Source organism: Rhagoletis pomonella, unplaced genomic scaffold, assembly GCF_013731165.1.
Source record: "Rhagoletis pomonella isolate Grant_MI unplaced genomic scaffold, Rhpom_1.0 Rhpom_scaffold_00007, whole genome shotgun sequence".
Taxonomy (NCBI): domain Eukaryota; kingdom Metazoa; phylum Arthropoda; class Insecta; order Diptera; family Tephritidae; genus Rhagoletis; species Rhagoletis pomonella.
In genome coordinates, this window is record NW_023458561.1 from 41,932,667 (window position 1) to 41,952,422 (window position 19,756).

At 35.6% G+C, this 19,756-nt stretch overlaps 1 protein-coding gene across 1 annotated transcript in view; it reads left to right on the forward strand.

Moving 5' to 3' along the window:
• The window catches only part of LOC118742855 (5-hydroxytryptamine receptor 2B), a 47,146-nt gene that overhangs the window by 10,124 nt on the left and 17,266 nt on the right, over window positions 1-19,756 (forward strand). The window contains exons 2-6 of the mRNA XM_036475256.1: window positions 3,288-3,421; window positions 3,804-3,913; window positions 11,393-11,582; window positions 11,720-11,860; window positions 18,717-18,938. Coding sequence (XP_036331149.1) covers window positions 3,288-3,421; window positions 3,804-3,913; window positions 11,393-11,582; window positions 11,720-11,860; window positions 18,717-18,938 — 797 coding nt within the window. The remainder of the gene's footprint in view (window positions 1-3,287; window positions 3,422-3,803; window positions 3,914-11,392; window positions 11,583-11,719; window positions 11,861-18,716; window positions 18,939-19,756) is intronic.

Genomic DNA, 19,756 nt, shown 5'->3' on the forward strand with positions numbered 1-19,756 from the left:
ACTTACAAAGTAGTCTCCTTGTCACATTAACACTTCAGATTGGCTGCACCGATTTGGTTCGTTTTCCTATTTTAATATTTTGAGTGAATAGCTTTCCAGGAGGCGCTTGAATTGAATTAATGCAAAATTAATCTTATGTATGCTTTCTGCTAAGTACCAAGTATCAAGTAAAAGCTGCCTTAGCATTCTGTGTCCATAAGAGGGCAACTGATTTCCATTGTCGCATATGAAAAATATGAATTTAAAGGAAAAAAGGCTCTAGACTTCCGTAGCCGAGTAGGTAGAGATGTCGGCTATAAATTCTGTGTATCGCAGGTTCAAATGCCGGCACATGCAGTATTTAATATTAAAAAATAAATAAATTTTTAAATACAAAATTTATAAGTTTCATATGAAATTTTAATTTGTAAACGCTTGTCAATAGCATTTTCAATATTGATAGTTTATCAAGAAAAGAGCTTTTGATTTCTGTGCTGGAATTCCAATTCTTGATAAATAATAAAAATGTGGCATATGCACAGAATCACAGAATCCGCCTGTAACAATATTTATATTGAAATAATTTTCGTGAAATATTTATGCATACAGCATCGTAGGTTCACAAAAGAGCTTTTTCAGATAAAGGAAAAAAAAGTCATTCATATTTGTAGGGCATATTTGGTTCGGTGAGACCAATTTCAATTGAATAAATAATTGAAAACTACGACAAAGAAGTGTGCTAAAGACACATACGTTTTTCTTTAACGCGTATTATTCATCAAAGGAGCTTCCGAGGGCATGTAATACCGTAAACTGCGGTATGGTTTTATAGGAGACCCAGATTATTAATTATATCATGATTTAATCTTGGTCCGTATATTGCGGATCTGTACATAATTTTTCTGGATGAGCTCATTTTCCTAGAATATTTTCAATTTAAGCTTGCATTGCGAATGAAAAAAATGCATACTTTGACATGAAACATACATACTCATATGCCATATCCGAGTGTGTACGAGTACGGCCACGTACGATATGACGAAACACTTCTAAAGCATCGAACATACAATTTTGTTTTTAGAATAAAGAGACATAACATCTTGTAATACAGTTTTATTTAAGGCAAAACAAAGAAAACAAATTTGAATAGCGATCTCAAAAATATATACACACAACACATATATACGGTGGCGAGAATGTAAATAGGGAAAAGCAATTTTAGCAAGTTTTGGCTAATTTTCTATATTAAAAATGTGTATGACTTTTTTTTTGAAAATATTTTGAAAATATAGCTTACTAATAACTGAAAAACCTATAAAGGAAGATTTCAAACTTTGTAGAACATTTACAAAAATACGAAGAATTTCGACAAATGTTGATCAAAATTTTTAAAATGTTTAATCAAATTTTAGTTTAACAAAGTGCAACCTCGAAGTAGCTTGGGGTTACCGTTGATTTGTGGCAATTTTTTGTTCGCGCATTTCCTTCCCTTCAAAGTACGTTCGAAAATTTTTTGTATAGTGCAAATGGCCAACACCTTCCACAAAAAAATTTACCAAATTTGCACTTTGTTTTACTAGAATTGAATGGGCTACAAAACTGCGTACTCAGAAAGTTTATAAAGATATATTTAAAAAGCTCCAAATTTTGATAAAACTTTTTTTTTTTTATTTAAATGGTTTTTGGTATATAACGAGCTACACTTTCATAAAAAAATAATAAACATTAAATAATCAAAAGGGGAATTGCCAAGAAATGCCATTTCAATTTTCGTCATTGTATCAACATCTTATATTTTTTTATAATTTCACAAAATTCAATTAGAATCGTTTCATTAAAAAAAAAACTTAACAAAAATTTATAAGAACCTCAAAAAAATTGTGGATCTGAATGGTGACAGCAATATAGCGAGGGTACCAGTTTGACAGAATAAAACATAACCAAAAGCCCATAGAAAATAAGGATGATGGCTATGTTTGTGGCTCCCCTATATTCTATGTTCTTTGTGATAACGAAAGTGCTAACACGTTTGTACGAAAAATTTTTTTTTTTTTTGAGCCAGAGTACAGGAAGATTCTTGTTAAATTAATAAATAAAACACTGAAAATCGGGACCTAATCGGTACAAATATGAAAAAGCGGAACACTTGCACGTCCCGACTTTTAAAAAATATTCCGCCGGACAAGTTTCTAAAAATCGGTACTGTCCCGCCAAAATCGGTACGAAGGGTCACCGTCTTCTTCTTGACCATACTTCATCAAAATAAATTATTGCATACTTTCGTTCATATTTCATTATTATATCTTTCTTAGCATGATTTCTTTCTGATTTAATACAAATATAAACATTTTCTTAAAAGCTGTTGTTTTTTTTATTTCATTTCATATTAAAATTTGAATTTTACGTTTCATAAAAAGGAAATTATTTTGATCTAGAAAACCGGTATACATAAACAGATACGGAGTGCAGTGTTATCAGTGGGATATATTTTTTAAGTCTTTAAGGAATTTCATTTTGGAATTTATATTAGAAGTCTTTTCATAATAATTATGAGTAAGAAAAAATTTTGTATGTCTTTAGATTCTTCCCGACATACTCCCACGCTGGTCCCGAGAAAGTTCTCGCCTGAACCCGAACTTTCTCCGAGCTGGTTCTGAGCTAGCCCCTAACTAATCCCAAAAATTTTTCTCGCCCATAAATATTATTAAAAAACCTGTATAAAATAAGCTTCAAAATAAAAGTATTTGAATACTTACAAATATACCCCTAACTTTGTATCGATATTTACAATTTTTCATAATACTCACATTTTTATGTCACATATGTATATATGTATATATTAATAGCTAAACTAATATTTCTCTCATATTATTCTTATCTCTTTTAAATGCTACGGATAATTTAACAATATTGCATTGTTGCAACACAAATAACTGCAATAAAAAACCAAATTAAATAAACTCTCGCACAAAAACCATAACGTCACTTTCACTGCTCTAACTGCTGCGAAAATTCCCACAAACAAAATTAAAATGCATAAAAATGTTATACAATAAATTTTACCGCGCTACGTTAATCCAACTTAAACTGAAAAAAAAAATAAAAAAAATACATTTTCCTTTTTTGCCTACCTAAATAAAAAACATGCAACAAATAAAACAAATTCAAAATTATGCTGACAAAAAAACATAAAATTAAATGCAAATGATAAACTTTCGGCACGCACATTGGATGACAACGTCAACGTTGTATAACTGCAAAACCAAACAAACAAACAAAAAATGAACGAAATAAAACTCCTGCAACAGGCAACGTTTTTGTAATTGCGGCAATTATACTCGAGCGAAACCTACAGAATGTGGCTAATTATTTGGTGGTATCGCTGGCGCTGGCTGATTTATTGGTGGCGTGTCTGGTGATGCCGCTCGGCGCGGTTTACGAGGTAAGTGTGGCGAAAAGCTCCCATTAATTGTTATCACCTAGTAACTAGCAAAAAAAAAAACGAAAAAATAAATCAAAAGCAAACAAGTTTGAAAAAAACGTATACTCGTAGTAAAAAACGGAAAAGTTTTGAATAAAAAATATTACAGTATGCACTTTATTGTCAACTAATTTGTTGCATGAGCGAGATAGGTAATTCATGCGGAATTCTGTTTTTTTCGTTCGTAGTTTAAAACATTTTCAATTAAAAAATGTAACAAATGCTTATAAAACAATTCGGTTTGCAATGCACCGCACCCTTCCCGCGGCGATATAAACGGGAAATGTGCGTTATTTTTTTTTTTAATTTTGTATTAATGTTTGCAATTTTTCTTTTCACATAGATAAGCGAGGGTTGGATACTTGGCCCGGAGCTGTGCGACATTTGGACATCGTGCGATGTGCTCTGCTGTACGGCGTCCATATTGCATCTGGTGGCGATAGCAGCTGACAGGTGAGTTGTTTTGTCAATTTTTGTTTACATAAATTTGTCTTAAAGGATAACAGTATGCAATGAAAAATGTATTCTCTGATGAGAATCTTGAAAATAAATACTTATTGGTCATTTCCACGCGAAGTGCTGTTCTGCAGGCTCCCCGATTTAGATTTTTTTTTTTATGGTGGTAAAAACGAAAAAATAAAAACGGCATTATACGACGAATTTTTGCCCGCAATGAAAACTCCTTAAAACATTAATAGCAACTTTCTCCTGAAATACTGTGTAACAAATTTCCAGAGCGTCACTTTTATGTATACAATTTTTTGGTGTATAAGGACGAAATACTTATTCAAAGTCCTTTTAAAATTGTCCTTGCAAATTTCCAGAATTAATTTTTTGAAAAACTTTAGGTAAAGATTAATATAAAATAAATATAATTAATTTGGTATCAAACGGCTCGGAAAGGTCCTTTCCAATTTTCCAATTCGGGCTGCCGTTTTACCCAGCCATACTAGTTTCGCGAAGTACACAATTCAGACATCGCTACATAGAACCAACATGTTTTTATGCTGTCGAAAGCGGCCCAATTACATCCAATCTAAAATACAGGCTGAATTTCTTAACTTTTGGACTTCGGATTAAGATTAAGTTATGCCCAAATGTTTTTGTTTTCCACAGCCCCGAATTTTCGAGTCTCGCTTCTGAGTACATCTGAGGGATTTGTTTTAGGCAACGCTCAATGGAGATCATATTGATATTTAATAAAAATTCAGTGGTTCAGAAGGGCAGAATTTAAGTGCCTCAATTATCCCCGTACCGGCCCTCTTTGTATGCTACTTAATCTACTAATATTGTGTTATCCGCTTAAGGCTTGCCACCCTACTAAGTTGCGCCCTAATACGCCATAGATTAAGTGCTCTAAGAAGCATTTCTTGTCTTCCTACCTACCAGGCTTTGGAATAAGCACTACTTGTATCCAACTCCGGGGGACGTAGTTCATACTAATACGAATCCTAAAGAGTGTTTTAAGCAGCGGTACTACTTATTTACTTTTTTAATTGCTGATATACGTATGAGCTTGAATTAATAAAATTAGTATAAATAATCGCATCTGGTTACGATTGCTATGGAATTAGCCCATTGTAAAATATTTCGAAATAATAATGCAAATATTTACTAGGAAATATTGTAGGCTAGAAATTTATAACAGTTGGTCATCAATATGTAAACAATAAACTGCGTCAAATTATTTCTTTTGTTGTCCATTCATTTGTTTTTAATTTACGGATTTATAAATTTATAATTTTTAAATTTTGAGTAATTGCAGAGGCTATTAAGGTCGAAGAATTCAATCACACATCTTTCTATTCGCCGATGAATGAAGTAATTAATTAAAATTTGTAGCGATTTGGTGTATTCGTAGGAAATTTGTGGAGAATATCTAACAAATATAAAGCTAAGGTCAAACGGTCAACTTGCATACATAAATCATAATGATATTTTAGTAATATTAATTAAATTTATGTATCTCCATCTCTCCACATTTATTTGTGCACTTAATATGAAAAATAATTAAATTATATTTGTGAAGTTGGACATTTTGTTTTTAATGAGCAATAAATACTTAACTACTGAATTATGTATGCATGTGTATAACTAATTAATATGCATGTACATATTTACAAGCATAACTATTTATGTACCTACTATGTGCATTGCTACTCTAATCTACTACCAATTCGAGCACATGGCGTAAACGACACTGTGCCGTCCCAATTTGCCAAACTACTTCGAATCAAAGTCGATTACGAGTCGTTCTCGTGTACAGCCTGCCGGTTAACTCGGCAGAAGATGACGACGACTGTTCGCCGGCTATCAAAACTCGAAATCGGACAATAACCACGCCCACCTCTCATACAAGGGTATTTACCAAAAAATGCTAACACTACTTATAGTGGATTTAAATTGTTGAAAATTAGAATGATGGGTAAAAATTTGGAAATATTTTTTTTCACACATGTGTCAATATCCAGTTGAGCCGTTTATTTTTAAATTGTGCATAAGTCACATTTTAAAAAAAAAATCGTTATTAATTAAAAAAATGCATTGAAGTGTTGAGAACTACTGCGGTTTTGTTCGATTGAAGTTTTAATAATGAGCGGTATAGCGAAAATCAGAGACCAAACATAACAGTTATTGATGAAAACTGTCATGGAAAAATTCAAAATGAGCACTCATACATAACTTTTTTATTTATCAATCGATTGTCTTCATTAGTACCTTGATTTTTTTGTAACATAACAGGCTTTAACACAGATGAAATAAATTTACACAGAATTCGTTAATTTCTTAATAATTTCCACGCCGAGTTTTGAATTTTTTTTTTAATTTTTTCATCAAAAAAAATATAAAGTCTGAAGAGTGATGTATGGTATCCGGTTAATGGAGAATTTTGTTAGCTTTCATTTGCCATATTTTGTATTAAGATTGTTCAATTGTTTCGGGAGATATACATATATGATAACGTTGAACCACATTTTTTATTTGAATAACTGTAAATTTAAAACATCTCGAAAATTCATCCAAAAAAGAAAAAAAATTGGAATTCTACCTAGGGATTGGATAGTGGCATCCAGTGTCTTTCAACTCACGAAAGTCTTTCAAAAGGAAATAGTTTATCATAAGATAATTGTCAATTCTGGAAATGCCAGATTTTTTTCTTTTTGATCCCATAACATCTAAAAATTCAATTGGAAACAAGAAGAGAATAAAATGTAGATACCTCAAAATAAAATATGAAAAAAAACATTTTTATTAAAAAAAAAATATCTTAAAATTTATAGTAACTTAAGTTAAAAAGACAAAAAAATATATAAATTAACAAGTTTTAACAATAAACTATAAATCCAGGCTTCAAACGTTGTGCAATATTTAAAAGGCATTCAACAAATTTTCCCAAAAATCTTTAAAAGATTTTGAATATGCAAATTTTTTAGCACACTCAATTTTAATACAATAAAGTGGATGTTTTGAGTAATTCTGCATTTTCTTACATGCAAAGTATTTTCGACGAGTTTTTTAATAATGAAAATTATTTAATTTATTTAAATTATTTTCTTATTAGAAATATTTATGTCTAGGAAAACATTCGCTCTACTTTAGAATATGTAAAAAATGTAGTTTATTTGATAGCACCTCAGTGTGTGTCGTTTCGAGTTCACCAAACCGAGCTCGATTCGAACTCATCCTCGTTCTATGGCAAACTGGGATAACATTGCCAGCTTAGCTGAGGATGTTTATTGTACAAAATTTAATTTACTTCTCCTGCATACTATACGCTGGAGTGCGTTCATTTATAGTTTCTAATAGCCAGCTGGTCGACATTGTTGGCGCCGCGGTTGGCTACAACGCGGCATGGCAGCAACAGCGTGTAGCCGTAATAACATTTTTGGGAAAACAAAATGCGAGTACATGCAAATGTTAGCTTTACGTTAGGCAAACAAAGCGTCTAGTGGAAATTAAAATTCTTGCTTATTTTTCATTTTTACAATTTGCCGCTATCGCACAAAATACGCGTATGGGTAATTTCAAAGTCAAAGTCACTCACCTGTGCTATTGGCGAGATAAATAATATAAGACAAAAAAAAAAAAAAAAAACAAAAGCAAAGCAAAAGAAAACGGGCCAAACAAAATATTCGTATGGATGTAAGATGGATGTGAGTAATGCGCAAAGCGTATGAGAATGAAAATAAAACCATCACTAGTTAGCCTCGCGCGCGTTGACGAAATTCACACATCAAAAGGAATTTTCACCATTTGTAAGGTTTCTTTAAAGCTTAATCAACAAAGTCGAAGATAAGAAATCTGTCAATCATTAAATTTTATTTTATTTTTTTTTTTTTTTTCCAATTAATATCAATTCATACATACATGCATAGAAACTTTTGATTTGATATGCAAACACTCAATTGATGCCCGTATGTCAATGTGAAGCTTCGCTATGATTTATTGTTTTTCAGCGTTGATTTTCCAAAGCCAACAGTAAATTGGAATCAAAATGAATTTATTGATTGCAATCAGCAAATGGATATGCCCACATAAATAAACATATAATTGCTATTCGCACCTCTGATAGACTAAAGCTATCTACTTTATAAATATGCATTTTGTAAATGTGTGTGTGTATTTGTGCTTGGCAGGGTGGTTGACTCGGTTTTTCCAAATCGTTTTTTAATATTTTTATGCGTTTTTTTTCTAATCTTGCCTTCCCGAATAGCGAGTAGACCGAATTTTTACAATCGAGTATTTATTTTATTAAAAATTTGACTTGAACATTTTTATTAATTTTATATCTGAATGCTGGAAAGTTTTCTACTTTCTAATGACAGGCTCAGGAAAAGGCCATACCAATGGGGTTTCGGCAACAGGGAGAGGGTTGTTAAATGAGTTGATACGAGTGGGCATAGGAAGAAGTGGTTAGGGAGCCTAACGAAGCAACTCCAGTTCTTCCCCTGCGTTGGTGGAATTCAAGGTTTGAGAGTTGCCGAAGGTATTTTCCAAAACGCGATGAATGTCCTGTCTATAATAGACTATATTTTTATAGTCGGTCTAGTTCAGCGAATGATGCAATCTCCTTGCCACGACATTCGGTTCTAAATGAGCGATTTAATTTTGTTAAGATCAGTGACCTCCGAAATAGTAACTACAGCTGCTACAGTGGAGAGCAGTAAAGAGTACATGGTGTTTTTCGTTAAATATTTACAAGGTTTTCAAAGTTAAAAATTTAAGCAAAACGATATAAATTAATACCATGTGTTTAAGAAAAAAATAACAAAAAAAATTTAACTTTAAAAATCTTGCTAATATTTAACAAAAACCATCATGTACGCATCACCCCCCACTGTATGTGTTAATTATTGTTGTTCCTCCACACCATTTTCGATCAAAACCGGCTTCAAGTGCAATAAAGTTGTTGAATACTATTGATTACCAAATTATAGCTTTATCTATTTTTCGCGGTGAAATTGTAATTTTAGTCATGATTTACTACAATCTTGCTACAGTAAAAATATATGTAAACAAAACTGGTTTCTTCAGTTTTTTTCTAAATTTAAAATGAGCACCCGGTTTTTAAAACTTCCAGTAACTGGAAAATCGGGTTTCGAAAAAGGCAATTAATCGAACACCCTAGTGTTTGGCAAGCATTTATTATTAATCGTAAATTATACGCAATTTTTCGATTAAATAAAGGTAATTTATATATTGCTTAATACGATTTGACATTGATGTTGTAAAGCAAAAAAGTATATCGTCACTGAAATGCAAAATAACGTAACTTATAAAAAATTCAAAATTCACTTTTTGATTGCTATGATGGATTTCATCGAATTAAAACGATATACAGTTCTGTAGTTCACTTGCGAGTGAATTTCAATCAAATTCAATTTAAATCCAACTAGCGTTATTTGTTTAACTCTCCAAATTTTAGATTCCGAGTCAATTTGGATGTTCCACGAAAATAGGGAGCTTTAGTGGACCCACTCTGACTCATTCGGTTTGAAGGTTCACTGAAGTCTGCAGGAGATGCGACTGCAAGTCGGTGTCTGCCCTGGAGCAAGCGGCTCTCCACATTTTACCCGAGTGCTGGTTTGGCCTTCTGCTTGGGGTCCGCCACGTAAACAAAATGTCGAATGAAACTTATAGAAGAGAAGTTAGAATGTGTGGACCCTTAATGGCAGAGAAGCCTCTACTCGGTTGGTTAATATCCTAGGGAAAAATAAGGCTGACATAACCGCTATCATATATATCGTGGGGCTTACGACGTCTATTACAGCTGTAAAGGAGCTTAAATTAGGTATCGGATTTCGTGAGGGAGAGAAACTCCGAGTAGTACCAAAAGCGTTTTTTTGCGGAATGCCGCATGAAGCCAAGTCTTTCTCTACTTGGGCTTTCCGTAGCAGTGGGGGCCTTCGTCTTCCGCCAGTGGGTTGTGAGTTGAATACTTTCAAAGCTAGATCGTCGGTGTCCATTCGAATGGCATGGTCAAGCCAGCGCAGCCCCTGCATTTTAATTCGCTGCACTATGTACGCGTCGTTGTTAAGCTCTGCGTGAATACGCTGACTGTTTGTTTGATGACAGGAGTTACTTCCTCTAGTACTCGTTGATTGCCAGACCCAAACGGAAAAGGCAGAACAGATTTCGCGGTTCTTGCTACCGAAGATGTCGGCGCCACCGGCATACGGCAGCAATTGCGCGCACTGGCAAACCATTTTTCCTGGCCGGTTAAGATCTGCGTCCTTTAATATCTTCTCTAACATCGGATTTAAAAAAAAATCCCACAAAATGGAGTCGCCCTGCTTGAAACCCCGTTTGGTAGAAGACGGCTCGGAGAGGTCTTTCCCAATTCCGATGGAGCTGGTGGTATTGCTCAACGTCATTTTACACAGTCGTATCAGTTTCGCGGCGATGCCAAATTTAGACATAACGGCGCATAGGCAACTCCTTTTACTTCTGTCGTAAGCGGCTTTGAAGTCGACAAATAGGTGGCTAACTCCGACATATTCGGTTTAAAGGCTCACTGAAGTTTGCAGCGTCTGTTTACCAGTAGGTGCGGCTACAAGCGGGCCTCTGTCTTGGAGCAAGCGTCCAAAAAAGAAGAAGAACAAGTTGTTCACTTCAAGAAAGGTCTTTATAAAATTTTATTTGTGTAGAACCGATCATATTAATAAGCTGTACAAAGACAGGATCAATATAAATCAATATAAATGAGCTTTAAACCTAAATGACAATCCAGATTTTTACTCGATTTTAACACTTTCCATGGAAATTACTTAGAAAATGAAAGGTTACTGGACTTAATTCTTTATAATTCATATTCATATGTTATCCGTTTGTAATGCAGTAAAATAATTTTGCTATTAACCAAAAAATTAACTTCCTGTTGTGCTGTCGTGGTGGTAGGGTAAAATTTATGCACCTTCGGGTGGCAGCATTCATGCAGTCTCTCATTAAAAACACTTTAATTCCCATCGCTCGGATTATTTAGAATCTATATGGGTATCTCATTAAATTCCTTCTAATATTAACTCTCTGGAAAAGTTATTTAAGTATACCGATGATTAACACAAGAGATATCCATACAGAGTTTAGCCATCTAACACAAAAACTGAAGCATTTGGCGTGAGCAGAAAGAGCAGGATAAATCTCAGAGGGAGGGTAATCCCACATGCGAAGCGCAAATGGTTTTTTATGGGCTCTGATTTTCATTTGTTAACTGTATGGCGTGAGGCGCAAATATATGTTTGGAGATATAGTTTGATGAATATTACGTTTTTGTTTTTACTTAGCTTAAAGTAATATTACTAAGTTTTTCTTCAAGGCATTCACCACAAATTCGAGGATTATTAATTGTAATATGAAATTTTAAAAATTATAACAATTTGCGCATTATCGTCCTGCATTTATAAACTTCTATGAAATTTTGTTTTTTGTCAGATACTGGACCGTCACAAATATTGACTACAGCAATGTGCGCACACCTAGTAGGGTCTTCTGTATGATATTCTGCGTTTGGTTTACGGCGCTCATAATTTCCTTAGCCCCACAATTCGGCTGGAAGGATCCAGAGTATATGCAGCGCATTGAAGAACAAAAATGCATGGTTTCGCAAGATGTGGCATATCAGGTAAGAGAACTAGGAAAATAAACAATTAATTTTAGCACAATTAATAGCGTGCACGCATTTATAATTGTACATTTTTATACTCACTGAAACATTGCTTTTCAATGCCATCGTATTGTGGTTTCTGTTATTTCTTGCAGATTTTCGCAACGTGTTGCACATTTTACGTGCCACTTTTGATAATTTTGGCGCTGTACTGGAAAATCTACAAAATTGCACGTAAACGCATTCAACGCCGCATCCAGCAGCGTCCACTCGCAATGCCGCCTAACAACAATCAGGTAAGTGCTGCTGAGCAACAGCCAATAGAACACCTTTGGCAATCAGCTACACACAGAATTTTGAGTTTTTTTTTGCCACAGCTGTGCTGTTGCATGTCGCTTCTGGCAATCGATTGAGGCATCAATATGCAATCATTTTAGAGCTTTTAATGATGTTGCGAGTTCACAAAAGAATTTGCATCTACCTACCTAGTATGTATGTAGTATCTCTCTTGTGCATCAGCATTCGCCTCAGGCATGCTTCGCAATTGAATTGTGCACCAAATGGGGGCACGTACATACGTACATACATACATACATACATACATATATGTGAAATGTAAGCGTGTGCATGTATGTAAATAAGTGTGTTGGTTGCAGTTGATAGCGCCATTTATCAGACGATTCATTCCCACTCCCACTGAGCGGCCACAATTGCTCGCCCGCTTCTGATGAAATCACCCGTGATCCTATCTCATTGACTCATTTTCTGCAAATTGAAAGCGTTCAACCATCGAAATGCACCGATTCTGTTTAAATCCAATGATTCGTTGTCGAAAGTGTGTGTGTGTGTGTGCAGTTGTTCGTGCGCGTATGAGGTGATGGGCGCACCCTGCGGTGAAAAGCCAAAACAGCCAGTAAATACTCCAGCAGATAGAAATCTACTAGTTCAATAACTGGCCAAACGAGAATAAAACGAATTAAATCCTCCTTATCAAACAAGCGGTCCTATTGGTACCAAGGCACTACTAGACCTCGCCTAACGGGTTGTTTGGACCCAAGGGTGGGGGGTACCAGTTGAGTGGGATTGCGCTGGCATGTGAGGAGCTGGTTGGTGTCGTACTGTAAGTCTCCACATGCCGCACATTCATTAGGGATCCTGGGATCGAGTCAGAGTAGCGCGGGTCTCTATTGGCAGATGAAGCTTCTTTTCTGCTTCAGATGGTGATTGGGCTTCGATAACGGCAATTATGGGTCGGGAGTCGTGGTAGGGAGTGACCGAATCCCAATGAATGCCATTAATTACTCGTCGGTAAGTCGTCGGGTCTAGTGGTTGGTCACTGTATATGTGGGACGCGTCCATGTACTTGAATAGATGCCCGCTGACGTGTCTGGGCGGAGGCTCCTCCTCGAGCCGATCATTTTTTTATGCTCCCTTGCTGAAAGCATTACGGCCTCGCTGTGCAGGTGGTGCTTAGGCGACATCAGAAGGCATCCTGCCGCCGTCCGAAGCTCGGCGTTCTGACAAGTTTTTAGCTTCATCCACTGCGTCCAACTAGTCCCCGGCGACCAAAGAGGTTTATATTCGGGAATCAGCGTTAAAAACAATAACAATGCCTGTTTCGAATTCTAACCAAGAATAGCTGATTCCAGCACATGCAACCTTAGACTTGGTAGTAAATTAAGTGCTAGAGTGAGAGAAAGACAAGGAGAGACTTTGCTTCACTGTGAGCTTCCAATTGACATCGAAGGGGTTAGCTTGAGCTTAAATAACACAGATTAACAATTTTAGAAAAAGTGTATGGTACCAAGATATTGTTGGTGGTTTATTATAAGGTGTGTATTGACAACACTAAAAATAATTTTTAATTTATCTTCCTACGTGTAGCTTTCGAGATAACGCCTCATAATGGTTTTTAATTAAAGAATATCTTACGTCGAAAGAATCCGTATACCAAACAAACCAAATTTTCCATCCTTCGTTCATGATTCCTTGTTCATGCGAATTGGATTTCTTTTTCGCGACTCGCGTGAATTAGGTGTAGAGCAAGAATCATGTTGCATCGCACATCAGTAGTCGGCTGTCATTCGAGGATCCCATCGGCCTTGGCACATCCCCCCATAGATTTAAGGCCCTGGTCAAATCGCTCCCTATGTTCTTTGCTGTATGAACCAAGATTCCTTGGGAATTTGTCAAAATGAGTGCGAAGAATGTGCACTTTCACAGACATATTACATTCTGGGGTTTTAAGGCTCTCCTTCGGGGTAGGGCCGAATATCATATTCCAAATGAGAGTTGGGATTTGGTAGCAGGTTTTGCCGGTACGATGGAATGTCGCATTTGTACTTGTCGCCAACAAGTTTTTTTTTGTTATTGTAGAAGCCAATACTTCTGCAGATTCTAACTGGACTCAAGCGACATCTACAAGCTTCATTTTCCGCATGCAGCACAAATTTTTATTTTCATAAAAATCGGACGGTAAATAAAAATTTTATGAACATCTCGACTTTAGCGCCACCTAGCGGACTGATCACTCGGAAAATAATTTCTCGTCGCACACCCAGTAAACGTTTTTAATTTCATCAAAATTAAATCGTAAATAATGATTCCAACGTAAATACGGATTTTCTGAATAAGTTTTTTTTCATCTAGAAGTCAATACTTCTGCAGATTCAAACTGGACTCTAGCGCCAGTTAGCATATAAATTATTCGAAAAATATTATTCAACACACTTGCAGTACAAGTTTTTAATTTCATCAAAATCGGAAGCTAAATACAAAATTTTAAAATATCTCGAGTCGCGCCCCACCTAATTTAAAATCCGTTCCTTAGTTTTCGAGCAAAGTGTTAACAAAGAAAACTTTGTTTTATTATGGAACAGTGTGATTGAAAGAATAACTAAATGTATGTGGTCAAATATTCTTTAAGTTATTTTTGAAACACCCTTTATATATTGCTTTTTCAATATGTCAGCCATCTAAGTGCAAATATGAAGTGTGAAATTGCCTCTGACCCAATTATTTATTTTTTATAACATCGTATGTAGATAGCAACATATGCCACCCATCACAAGTGTATATGTGAGTATATATTTTTTTGTATACCCAACATATTGATGGCCAGATGCTGGAGCCAATTATATAGCTGCGTCTCCCCACTCGCGCTCAATGATTTATGCTATAATTGCTTTATTTGAGCAATGATTTTATGTACTAATCATTTGATGACCACAAAATTAATTCGTTTCTATTAATGTGCCAATTATAGAGTATAACATATGTGTGTATGTACGAGTACTGTAGTACATATGTATGTACATTAGGTTGGATAACAAAAGAAAATAATCGTAATAACGATAGCTAATTTCGAAAGCAAAGACCTCTTCTTCTTCTTCTTCTTATACGGCGTCATAACCGACTAAGCGATCTAAGTTCAACAAAGCACTCTAGTCGTTTCTCTTCTCTGCCAACTGACGCCAATTGGAAATTCCAAGTCAAGCCAAGTCCTTCTCCACTTGGTTTTTCCACAGCAGTGGGGGCCTCCTTCTTCCCCTGCTACCACCAGTGGGTTCCGAGTTGAATACTTTCAGAGCTGGAGCGTCGGTGTCCATTCGAACGACATGGCCAAGCCAGCGGAGCCGCTGAATTTTAATTCGCTGCACTATGTCTCTATCGTTGAAAAGCTCATGCAGCTCATCGTTCCATCATCTGCGGTACTCGCCGTCGCCAACGCGTAAAGGCCCGTAAATCTTCCGCAAAATCTTTCTCTCGAATACTCCAAAAGCCGCCTCGTCGTATGTTGTCACTGTCCATGCTTCGGCGCCATATACCAGCACGGGCATGATAAGTTATTTATAGACTGTGGTTTTCGTACGACGAGAGAGCAATTGCACGCTCTTGTAGTAAATTTTACTTGAGCGGTTCAGTTCTGCAGCTCTTATAATCTTCTCCAACAACAGATTAAAGAAATCACACGAAAGGGAGTCAACTTTTCTGAAACCTCGCTTGCTGTCAAACAGCTCGGTGAGGTCCTTCCCAAATCTGGCGGAGCTGATGGTATTGCTCAACGTCATTTTACACGGCTATATTAGTTTCACAGGGACACCATAGTCAGACATCGCGGCATAAAGACAACTTCTTTTCGCGCTGCCGAAAGCGGCTTTGAAATTATATGGTGCATGTCGATTCTTCATAATTTAAGTACGTTCTCAACATCGGTAACTAGGCCGCCATTGTTTTTCTTACAGGAGTATGCCCTAGTCTTGAAACCTTCCGTACGTCACCTAACTCTCTGGTAAAATTTTCGGCCATTCTTCCTGTCGGTCAGCATTTCAAGCTCTTCGCACTCACCTGCATTCGGCTGATGTGTTATATACTGAGTATAGTAGTGTGGCTACATCGTTTTCCACAGTTCCAATTGGCTGGAGCATCAGGCCTCTGTTAAACATTCTTTAGTAGAAACATGTATGTATTTAAAAAAAATGGACTTCCGGCAGTTCAACTCACATCTGGGCGACACCGGAAGTCGATAATATGACCAAAACATAGAGCATCCGCGACTTAGTGATTCACATTTTTTCGTTTTCCAATAAAAACAATTTCGTCCTTTTTAAAAGTCCAGGACGAGTTGGAGTTCTAGGACATTTAGAGATTGAAAAGGCACTTCCGCGAAAAATGTTTCAAACAAGTTTTACATATTTTTAACCACAGAATCCGAATCAGTCAGTAGCCGGCCAGTTTAACCCACTTCCAGTCGAAACCGGAGGTCGTAATATCACCAAAGATAGAGCAACCCCGATTTGGTAGGTCATATATTTGCTTTTTTCAATAAAAAACATTTCCCTCCATTTTAAAGAGGGGTGACGGGTGGTCTAGAACACCCTGTACTCCATTTCCATTATACCAAATAACATTCAATAGCAGAAACTTGATTGCACAGCATTTACTAAATTATAATGCATTTTGAGTAAATTTATTTTTCTCTTTTCGCAAATTGCCATACATTTGGTCAAGCCAAGGAAACCTTTTATTGTTTTTTTTTTCTTTATTAATTTTGCAATGCGACTAAATACAAAGCAAGTACAAATATGTCAGCAACATTGAATTCCCTTCTGGTGAATATGTAATGGATAAATTATAGTTTTCACAAGACATGATTATTTAATATGACCTCTCATCAGTGAATGTCATTGACTTTATGAGTGAAGCGCCCCAAGATCATTTGATTATACACTGCTAGCACGCCATGGCGTATACGCAACCTGGAATGACAGTTAACAGATTTGTGTTTTTATTGCCAACAAACAATCTGTCTGCATGAAATATTAGCCTTAATATGCCACTTTACTTCCTTCCACATATGTATGTAGTAAATACTTGATGTCAATGACTTTACTCTTTACGCTCACTCACTCGCTCCATAAGTATTACCGTCCAACCTTTCAAGAAGGAGAAATAAAGGGTAGCAAAAAAATTACTATCATTATGTGTACGAATATTAACTAACGTAACGAGTTTATGCACGCATACGGCTATGTCCTTGTATTGCTCAAGATGATTCACAACTATTTTTTTTATATCAAGTTCGCATTTGGCATACGCGCAACATTTGCTAACAATACTTATAATATATACATACATGTGTAAGTATGTAGCAGAAATCATTCCAGCAGTCAGTAAATCAATAAGAAAGAAGCCCAGCTACAGAACAATCAAAATGATAGTCAACAATAATTACTTGTCAACCCCGAAAAATTGTCAATGCACGGGGATGGGAGAAAAAATAAACAATAAAAATTCGGTATAACATTCGCTGCATATATTTGTTTGGCATTGTTTTCTTCTTGTGGCTTGCCAAAGTATCTTTGCATACAACATTGTATTTCTTGGAAGTGTTCAAGCAGACGCCTTGCAGTTTTTCCTTTGTTAGCTGTACAACTCATTTTGCATGCATTACAAGCCTATTCACATGCAAAGTGCAAACAGATCTCTCATAAATTAGTAAAAGTACACTCAGCAGCTTTACTATGGACGGCAAGTTGCCAAAGAAAGGGAAAAGTATGTAGATGAAAAAAAAAAAACATACAAATGGAAGAGGAGAGAAAGCAAAATATTTCCGTTGAAATATAGCAAAAAAAAATACGGTAATAGTACTTTTGTCGAAGCATTCGCCATTTGGGCAACGCTATGCCAACCATTGTTGCCAGTTTAGGGTATTTCTCTTGGCCCTGGAAAATTAGAGATAAAATATTTTAGGGATTTTTTTATATATCAAAATTTCATTTTTTTTCTGAGATCAATTATAAAATGGAAAATTTCCTAACTTTTGAACAGTTTTTAGTATATTACATGTACATATCGACTGCTGAGTGGAAGATCGGTCTATCTCGGCAGTCACTTCGAAAACGCCCTATCTCAAACAATTTTTCAAGACGTTGCCCAGCTGTGCTTTAGAGTGAAGTAAAATGGACCATCTGGCAACACTGACGCCATCGGACAGTTGTAATCGTAATATGTGCTTTCTTTCCTACTAGTCTTCCCTTTATTTTGTGAATTTTTCATATGCATATGCACACGTGTATGTATGTAGTTAAATATGCATTTGTTGTACTATGTGAGTGTTTTTTTTTTATTTTCGGCGAGTGTGTCATTAAGTGAAGTAATGATGCCACTTCAGTGAAATACATTAGGAGGCTTAAGTATATACTCAGAGGCAAGCAAGTGTTTTTGCACACATCAACGTATAAAGGCATGCAAATAAATACACTGTGATGCAAAGGAGGCTTGAGAAGAGATCAGGAAGGTAAATCAAAATTATTTTCATCTGCACTCGAGAGTCTTGAAAACCAAATTAAAATCCAAATGGAACAATAGTGTAATGAATTGAGGTCCAACAAAAATATTTGCGACAAATCACATCTAAATTATAATGCGTTCAACTTTCTTAAAGACAAGTCCCAAGATATCGTATTTTCAGGCCTATTTAGTTATACATAATAATGCACAGCTTAACGTACATCTATGTGATGTATTTATTTATAATCTCTATTGATTTACATATATTCTCTTCATGTAAATTCATAATTTAATGCGCCAAGTCACTGTGTTTATACAACTTTTCATTTGCTTCTATCTTTTGCATCATTATTATTGCAGAAGAACTCCACTGCTTCGATGCAGCGCAAGCGTAGACGCCTAAAAATATGCTTCGGCAAGGCAGAACAGAATGCCGTAACGGCTGGCGCTAATATGGAAACAAATGTCGGCAACTCACTGAGCATAAGCAATATGCGCGAAGAGACAGAGTACAGTACAAGCAATTTCGATAGTAAAAGTCACGCGACCGAAATGACAACGGCATCGGGCGATGCAGAGGAGGTAAGTGAAGATTTCTTGAATTGAAAATCTTATATTATATAATTTTATATTATAAATTTTTAATTTAAACATTTTGGTCCAACATTTTCTCCAACAGTCCGCGTTTAGGATTTCCATTGGCACATTCATCGGCAAAGATTAGGGTTTGGTAGTCGTTATCATTTTATTATCGACTATTTATCGATTGTGTAATCCATTATTTATCGATTTTGTTATCGATCATTTATCGATCTTATCGATTTTTATGGAGTTTGTTATCGATTATTTATCGATTTTGTTATCGATATTTTTATCGAGTTTTTTATTGATATTTTGATCGCTTTTTTAATCGATATTTTTACAGATAATTTTATCGATTTTCTAATCGATTTTTGTTCCCGATTTTATTATCGGTTTTGTTATCGATATTTTTACCAATTTTTTTTATCGATATTTTTGTAGTTTTTCATTATCGACTTTGTTATCGATTATTTATCGATTTGTTTATCGATATTTTTATCGATTTACTAATCGATTTTGCTATCGATCAAAGAGAACGACCCGTATAATATTCCCTACTGTCATCGCCGTACTTACTGAGCTCGAGTTTCCGAGTGTGTACTCGGTAGTATCCGTCCTCTGCTCTTTCCTTGACCCAGATTTCTGAGGTACATTTCTAATGCTCTCTCTTCTTAACCGGGTTTGAGACCGACCGTGGTTCAGTTACAAAGTACTTGTTTTTTATTCATAACTAAATAGTACTTTCACAAAAAACCCATAAGTTTAATTTTCTTTCTTTCACATGTCATTCTCTCCACCGCTACGCAGTCCCAAATCTC